Source organism: Nicotiana tabacum, chromosome 12 (assembly GCF_000715075.1).
Source record: "Nicotiana tabacum cultivar K326 chromosome 12, ASM71507v2, whole genome shotgun sequence".
Lineage (NCBI taxonomy): Eukaryota > Viridiplantae > Streptophyta > Magnoliopsida > Solanales > Solanaceae > Nicotiana > Nicotiana tabacum.
Window position 1 is genome coordinate 59,627,474 of NC_134091.1, and position 8,103 is coordinate 59,635,576.

The 8,103-nt window shown below is 39.4% G+C and overlaps 1 protein-coding gene across 1 annotated transcript; it reads left to right on the top strand.

The window, feature by feature from the left end:
- Positions 1 to 5,828: 5,828 nt before the first annotated feature.
- On the top strand, positions 5,829 to 7,893 carry LOC107793079 (protein WHAT'S THIS FACTOR 9, mitochondrial-like). The gene has a single exon (XM_016615365.2). It carries the CDS (start codon positions 5,945 to 5,947, stop codon positions 7,721 to 7,723), a length of 1,779 nt encoding a protein of 592 aa, XP_016470851.1. The 5' UTR covers positions 5,829 to 5,944; the 3' UTR covers positions 7,724 to 7,893.
- The last annotated feature ends 210 nt before the right edge of the window (positions 7,894 to 8,103 follow it).

The following is an 8,103-nucleotide window of genomic DNA, read 5'->3' on the forward strand; positions in this document are numbered from 1 at the left end:
CTGCGCTACCTAAGACCTAGCATTATCTCTTTGGTCACCTAGGGCTAAGCGCCGTCCTCATCTCACACAAGACTAAGCCTTGTCTTTTCTCGTCCTCGCATATGACTAGGCATCATATCTTTGCATTTCATGGGTTGAAACATCGCCAATTTGTCCAAAGGCATCATAGTCCGAAGGCATCATCCTCATAGCCTAAGGACATCATGTCATGGTAAGAGGATCTCTCGAAATTTCATATCATTATTCAAAGGCGTCATAGTCTAGAGGCACCATCCTCATGGCCCGAGGACACCATTTCATGGCCTGCGAATCCCTTATCATACGCTTCATGGCCCAGCACGTCATGGTCTAAAGACATCATCCTCATTGTCCAAAGACAACCTTCATGGTCCAAAGGGAATTTGCATCACGTTTAGACTTTCACAATAACCCTTGGGCGGCTAAAAGTCAAGGCCGCCAAAACTCTCTCTATTGACCTCCCTAGTGTGAGCACTGATCGGGGTCCATTTGAGACCCTTGTGAACTCTGACACACTACGATTTGGGGTTCTTTGATCACTTTCTTTGCTGCTGAAACTTTAGTTGTCTCTAGCATGTAGCTTTTCTTCCTGACATTATTTGTATAATGTGCAAACTAAGTTGTGTAAGTGATTTCTGTGTAATTCAATATTTGGGTCATATGGGCAATTTGTCACTGTTTGGTTTGGCTTAAGTTCCTCTATGACTTTTGGGTTGTGCTAATGGGAATAGTCCCCTGTTTGGATCTGGGCATGCTATTTGCGAAGAAGGAGTTTGTTGAAGGCCCAAGCAATATTGGGTATCTCCTTTGGGCCTGAAGTAGGCCTACTATAATTTTTTGTGTAATATTTGTACTTATATTCCTCATCTGGTCAATAATAATTTTGTAATAAATAATTGGGGTGTTAGTGAAATTGGGGAAACAGTATATTCCAATGTTTGCATGAAAGGGTAGAAAACATGCCTATAGGATTCGTATGATTTACTTGTTATTTTGTCCAACCTGCCATATATGCGATTTGAATTTCCATGTACACTAGTAGAAATCATATCCATTAGGGGAATCACACATTCGCACAACTTGTTTACTATTAAAGCATGAGCTTAAATACTCTATTTATTCCCATGTCCATTGCTATGTGTCACTAGACAACATGCCTATAGGAAACAAATGCCAATAACCATCCTTCAATTTGCATAATAGCAGCATGTTCATTAGATACCATGCCTATAGGATTATACTAGTTTATGCTCTACTAGTCCTCATCTAGATATCATGTCCATAGGTTCTTAATTAATTCATCAGCTACTGTTTTATCTATCGCTCGCCTAGAAACCATGCCTATAAGGATGAAGTGTTACAGAATCAGTTTTTAACTGCCAACTATTAGAACCTAGCTATAAAATATTGCTACTTGCTTAGAAAGCATGCCAATAGGATCAAAACTAGTAATTCTGAGTATTCCCAATGGTTTGTATTCCCCCTATTGCATACCACATCACAAGTGAGAATTCCACCACGCTCGAAAATATCAAGTCCCGTCACTTCATCAACCAAGGACTGAACATATATAGTCCGATTGGCTTTCCTTTGCTGGAGTTGAATGTTGAACCTCTAAATCATGCACTAAGAAATCCTTCTTTCAAGTCATTCACTGCCTCGACACATAAACAAGCACCCTACCATCACACCAATATTTTGTGATAACAACGCATATACATCATAGCCATCAGCGCACAATCTCGAAACCATAGGGAATACAGATACTGAGCTGGAACAAAAGAACATCCTTCTGCAAGGCGACGATAATAGCCTGACCAAACACGTAAGGAAAAACATCATGCACCACGTCTGCAGTACCAATACAACCCATCGACGCCCAATTGACAACAAGCGCCACATTGCGTAAGATTGAGTAGGAAGGAAATAAAGGCACAAGAATCAATGGAATCAAACCGCACGATAAGGAAATCAAGAAGGGAAGTTCTCCTAGCAGCCATGTAGCCTCTCGAAGATAAGTACAGGCGTCTCTGTATCGATCCACAAGACTCTACTAGACTTGTTCATGACTCGTGAGACCTAAGTGAACCTAACGCTCTGATACCAAGTTATCACGACCCAAATCCACTATAGGTCGTGATGGCACCTAATGCCGCCGTCAGGCAAGTCAACGGTGATTTACCAATTTAATTGCTCATTTTATTACTTTCGAAATCACAAATTTTAATAAGAAAAGGATATTTACACTTCCAAGTCACGGGAACGTACAACATTTATAATTTATAAAATAAATGAATGGCGATAATAATGTACGAAACCCTAAGTATCAACTAGTATAACCCTAAAATCCGGTATCACAAGTGCATGAGCATTTTTTAGGGAGTGCAATAATAATACAACATCTTTCCAGAATGTAAATAAGATAGGATAAAATAAATAGTACGATGGAGACTCGGTGGACTAAGATGCATAGCCTGGATTACAGCTCACATAAGGTCTCCTCAACAGATGCACCTACGCGCCAAGATGATCACCGGATGAACCTGTTTGATCCTGCACATTTAGTGCAGAAGTACAACATGAGTACGTAAATCAACACATACCTAGTAAGTATCTAGCCTAACCCCGAAGAAGTAGTGACGAGGGGTCTACATCAACACTTACTAGAGGTCCAATAAAATAATATAATAATTCATAACAGATATGAAGTGCACAACGATAGTAGGGTAAATATCTAAATTTCATAATCTTTCAAAATTTTCTTTTAAAGTATAGATTTCTCGATCTTGTATTCTACCTTAACAGCTCAAAAAAATACCAAGTGTCAATATCAAATAAATAAGGAATGCCATAAAAATGTCGGGCATCAGTGGAAGGTTTATCTCGTGAATATTCAGACTACTAGCAATATAACGCACGATTCTGCCGAGGTCGTTCGGCCCGATCCAGAATAATGGGTACACTGTCGAGGGTTGAGCTACATGAACCATAGATATATCTATTATACTGCCGAGGCGTTCGGCCTGCTCCATAAGAAAGGAAGGAAGTTACCGAATTATGAGACACGTGCTTACAATACGGTACATTAGCACAAAATGAATATAGTCTTTACCATTTCTCAACTAACTCGCCCACGACTCAAAGTGTTAAGCCTCGACCAAGTATACATATATTTATTTCAATATCAAATTCAGTTATAACTTTAATTAATTAAGCCAGCAGAACGAGTTAAAATAATTTAATTATTACATGATAAAGTCCTAAGTCTACCCGGACACAAACATGCTTTAGCTACGTACATACTCTCATCACTTCGTGCGCATGTAATACCCACAACTAGTTGAACATAACAATAAATATCACCTAGGGTAGTTTTTCCCTCACAAGTTTAAACATGAGACTTACCTCACTCCGAAGTTCCATAACCGGCTCCAACACCTCTCTATACTTCAACTCAAAGCCAAACGTCTCGAAACTAGTCAAACAACATAAAATTTAATCAAAATATGCTACGATACTCACAATTAACAATTTATAAAAATTTCCAACTCCCTCGAAAAGTCCATAAAATCAACCCTAGGGACCACGTGCTCGGATTCCGAGAATTTTCGAAGATAAACTTTACCCATGACACCACGAACTCAAATATATAATTTATTCTAAATTCCATGTCCAATTCCGTGGTCAAAATCTAAAAATACCAATTTCTAGGTTTTCTACCAAAATTCCAAATTTCTACAAATTCTCATGCTTAAATCCATATATAAATCATGTATTGCTCTAGTGGTAAGCACCCTCCATTTCCAACCAAGAAGTTGTGAGTTCAAGTCACCCCAAGAGCAAGGTGGGGAGTTCTTGGAGGGAGGGAGCCGATGGTCTATCGGAAACAGCCTCTCTACCCCAGGGTAGAGGTAAGGTCTGCGTACACACTACTCTCCCCAGACTCCACTAGTGAGATTATACTGGATTGTTGTTATTGTTGTTGTTGTATTTAACTCACAATGTGACGAAATCACTTACCCCAAAATAGATGATGAACATGACAATCCACAATTGCTCCAAAATCAGCTCCCATGGATGAAATGAAGTGGAATTAAGCCAAACCATCGATTTAAAAGAACACACTGCCCAACCCAACCTTCGCACCTGCGGCCCATTAGCCGCTTTTGCGGTTCCGCACTTGCGGAAAATCCATCATAGGTGAGGCTCCATTTTAGCCTAACAGTCCCCGCATCTGCGCCCCAAGTAGCGCATTTGCGCTTCCACTTCTACAACCTCAAGCGTTTTTGCTCTCGCGCACCTATGCGTTTATCCCCGCTTCTGCGGCCCAGGCCTTTTGGCCAACCTCCGCTTCTGCGCTGCCCTACTCCGCAGGTGCGGTCTCGCTTTTGCGGCGTCATACCTGTGACCCATTTTTCGCAGGTGTGATTGCACCAGAACTTAGGCCCTTCAGCAATACAACAAAGCTCCAAATTGATTTGTGACTCGTCCGGAACACACCCGAGGCACCCGGGACCCCTTCCGAACTTACCAACAAGTTCCATAACATAACACGGACCTACTCAGGGTCTCAAATCACACCAACCACATCAAAATCACAAATCGACAATCCAAATCCTTCTTTAAACTTTCAAACTTTCCAACTTCGACGAACACGTCTGAACTATACCAATATATTCCGGAATGACGTCATACTTTACGCACAAGTCATAAATCACAATACTAACCTATTCCAAGGCTCGAAATCCTAAACGGACATCGACAATACCAAAGTCCACCTCAAACCAAACTTAGAAATTTCTAAAGCCTTCTAAATGCCAACTTTCCACAATAAGCGCTGAATTGCTCCCGGGTGATCCGATACTCAACCCGAATATACGCCCAAGTCCGAAATCATCATACGAACCTATCAGAACCTTCAAATCCCGATTCTAAGGTCTTTTTCTCAAAAGTCAAACCTTAGTCAATTTTTTCAACTTAAAGCTTCAGAAATTAGAATTTTCTTTCCAAACCAACTCCGAACTTCCCGAAGTTCAATTTCGGCCACACGTACAAGTCATAGTACGTGAAGTGAAGCTACTCAAGGCCTCAAACCTCCGAACAACGCGCTAGATTTCAAAACGACCGGTCGAGTCGTTACAATCACCTTAAAATTAAATTTTTATCATAATTTCATTCCATTCTAAGTATTTATTCTTATAGAATCTAAAGATAATATTTCTAAACTTGTCTACTTCCCCAATACGTGGTGTTTTGAATTGTTAAACAAAAAATAAAATTTATCTCTATTGTTATCCCTCGGTGACCCAAAAAAAAAAAGTGAATGATAAAAACAAAAATGCCTATATTCCTGTTACCGTTGTTTCAGCGGAAAGAAGTTTTTCAAAATTAAAATTGATAAAATTTTACCTAAGATCAACAATGTCTCAAGAGAGGTTAAATGTATTAGCTATATTGTCAATTGAGAAAGACTTATTAGGACAAATTGATTCTAAAAAAATTATTAGTAATAACTTTGCATCTAAAAAAAAACTAGAAAAATAGACTTCATAAAAAAAAAAAAAGGTAAGGTCCCTCATAAAGTTTGGCTTTAGGCCACAAAATTTGTCGGGCCGCCCCTGCTATTAGGGAAGTATTTATGCTTTTTTCTCTTTTAATATACAAGATATAAATATAGATATAGTAATGACTTTTGATGAAGTTTAAGTATTCTCATATAATAATTAATTGATTATAGCCTCCTAGATGAAATTAACCTTTTATCTTAAGAATAACTAAACTTGGAAGCTCAAGTTGCATTTCTTGGCGTTAGCCTAAGGATGACCTTTGCAATTACCTTTCTTCTATGTTCTTATGACCTCAAAAGCCCTCCTTAAACCCTCGAAACAACACCTCTCATAAGCCCCAATACCCCAACATTAGCTACATGCATTTCCTCCTCCGTCGAACTCAGCACCACCAGCGTCAACAATGGCGAACACTATTCGACGATGCCCTTTCTCTCAAACACGTCCGAGACCGTGGCCTCGATCACGCTGTCGAAAGAGAAAAGAACCTCAAACCCCTTCTCAACATCAAGAACCTCATCAAATCTGAACCCTCAAAATCCACCCCCTTAAACATTATCACACAATCCAAGGACTCCCTTCAGATCCCAATTCGGCCCGTCGAGTTTATCCGAAAATACCCTTCAATTTTTCAAGAGTTTTTCCCAGCTAGCATTAACATACACCCTCATATCAAGTTAACACCAGAAATTCTCAGTCTTGATTCAGATGAAGAGTTGTTTTATCAAAGTGTGAGTTACAAAGAAGATGTTGCTGATAGGATCTTGAAGCTTTTGATGATAGGTAAAATTAATAAAATTCCATTACATGTTATTGATAAGCTTAAATGGGATTTGGGTTTATGTGATAGTTATGCGAAGACTTTAGTACCAGAATATCCTGATTATTTCCAGGTGAATAATAATGAGTTGGTGTTGGAGTTAGTTTGTTGGAGTCATGAACTTGCTGTTTCCTTTATGCAAAAACAAACAATGAAATGTGAAACTGATCAGGATTTGTTAGTTAATAAGTTTGCTTTGAAGTATTCTAATGGGTTTGAGGTGGATAAGAAGTACAAGAAATGGATTGATGAATGGCAGAAGTTGCCTTATATTTCGCCGTATGAGAATGCAATGCATCTTCCTGCAAAGAGTGATGAGGCTGATAAGCGGGCAGTGGCAATTTTACATGAAATTCTTAATCTTTGTGTTGGGAAGAAGGCGGAGAGAGATAATCTCCTTTTGATAGGAGAGTGTTTGGGACTTCGTTCTAGCTTTAAGAGGGTGTTAATGTTGCATCCCGGCATATTTTACGTGTCGAGTAAGATTGGCACACATACTGTGGTATTGAAGGAGGGATATAAAAGGGGAATGTTGATTCAGAAGAACCCATTGATGGAAATGAGGTATAAGTATGTTCATCTCATGAACAAGGTGACTGAGGATAAAAAACAAAATGATATACAGCGAAAAGGTAGTCATGATCCGAATGAAGGTGATGAAAAGGAACCTCAAGATGATATGGAAGAAGAAGAAGAAGAAGAAGACGATGATGAGGATGATGATGATGTGTATAATGACTACAATGATGATGAGACGGACAATGAGGCTAGAGATGTGAAGCATAGCCGAAGATTGAACTCGAGGACAAGAGTTGATGATCAGAAGCTTTCAGCAAGCTCACGGCGGACGTCAAGAAATCGAAACAAAGTTGTGGAAAGAACCTCTAGAAGATCGTCCTGGAGAGCAGAAAATAATGATGATGACACGGACAATGAGGTTAGAGATGTGAAGCCTAGCCGAAGATTAAACTTGGGGACAAGAGTTGATGATAGGAAGCATTCAGCAACTTCGCCGAGGGCATCCTCTGGAAGAAATCGAAACAGAGATGTGGAAAGAACATCAAGAAGATCATCTTGGAGAGCAGAAAATAATAGTGAGCAAGATGCTCCAACAAGATATGAGGACAGAAAGCTTCCAATAAGATCATTGAGGACTTCGTCTGGACGAAGTTCCAATAGGTCCGAAGAAAGAACCTCAAGATCTTCTAGGAGGCCGGAAATTAATGATAATCGATATGCTGACCAAAGATCAAATAACAAGTTAGATCTTCATAGAAACCGGGGAAGATCTGAACAAAGGAGGGCTTCCACACCATGAAAAGTTTTTCTCTCTGCGAAGGCAGTGCAGCAATAGGTTTGCCTTTTGATTGTTTGAGGTTTGTCAGTTGTCACATATGCTGCTATAAGGCTGTAACAACATATTGCAGAATCTTGCCCTATCCAATTTTGATAAGTTAAGCAGATTTTCCTTTGTGGTTCTTAATTAAATGATGCATATAGACTTTATTATCATGTATTGGTTGCGTTTTAGCCTGTAATTTATGATGTGTCGCCTGCTGATTTTGCTTGCTCTGCACCCGTGTATGTGAGTTTCCTGTATCTTTGTAGTGGTTTCTCAAGATTGTCTCTGATAAGCGACGTATTTCTTATAATGGTTAGAACACTAAGGTGTCGTTTGGTATGATGGATAAGCAAAAA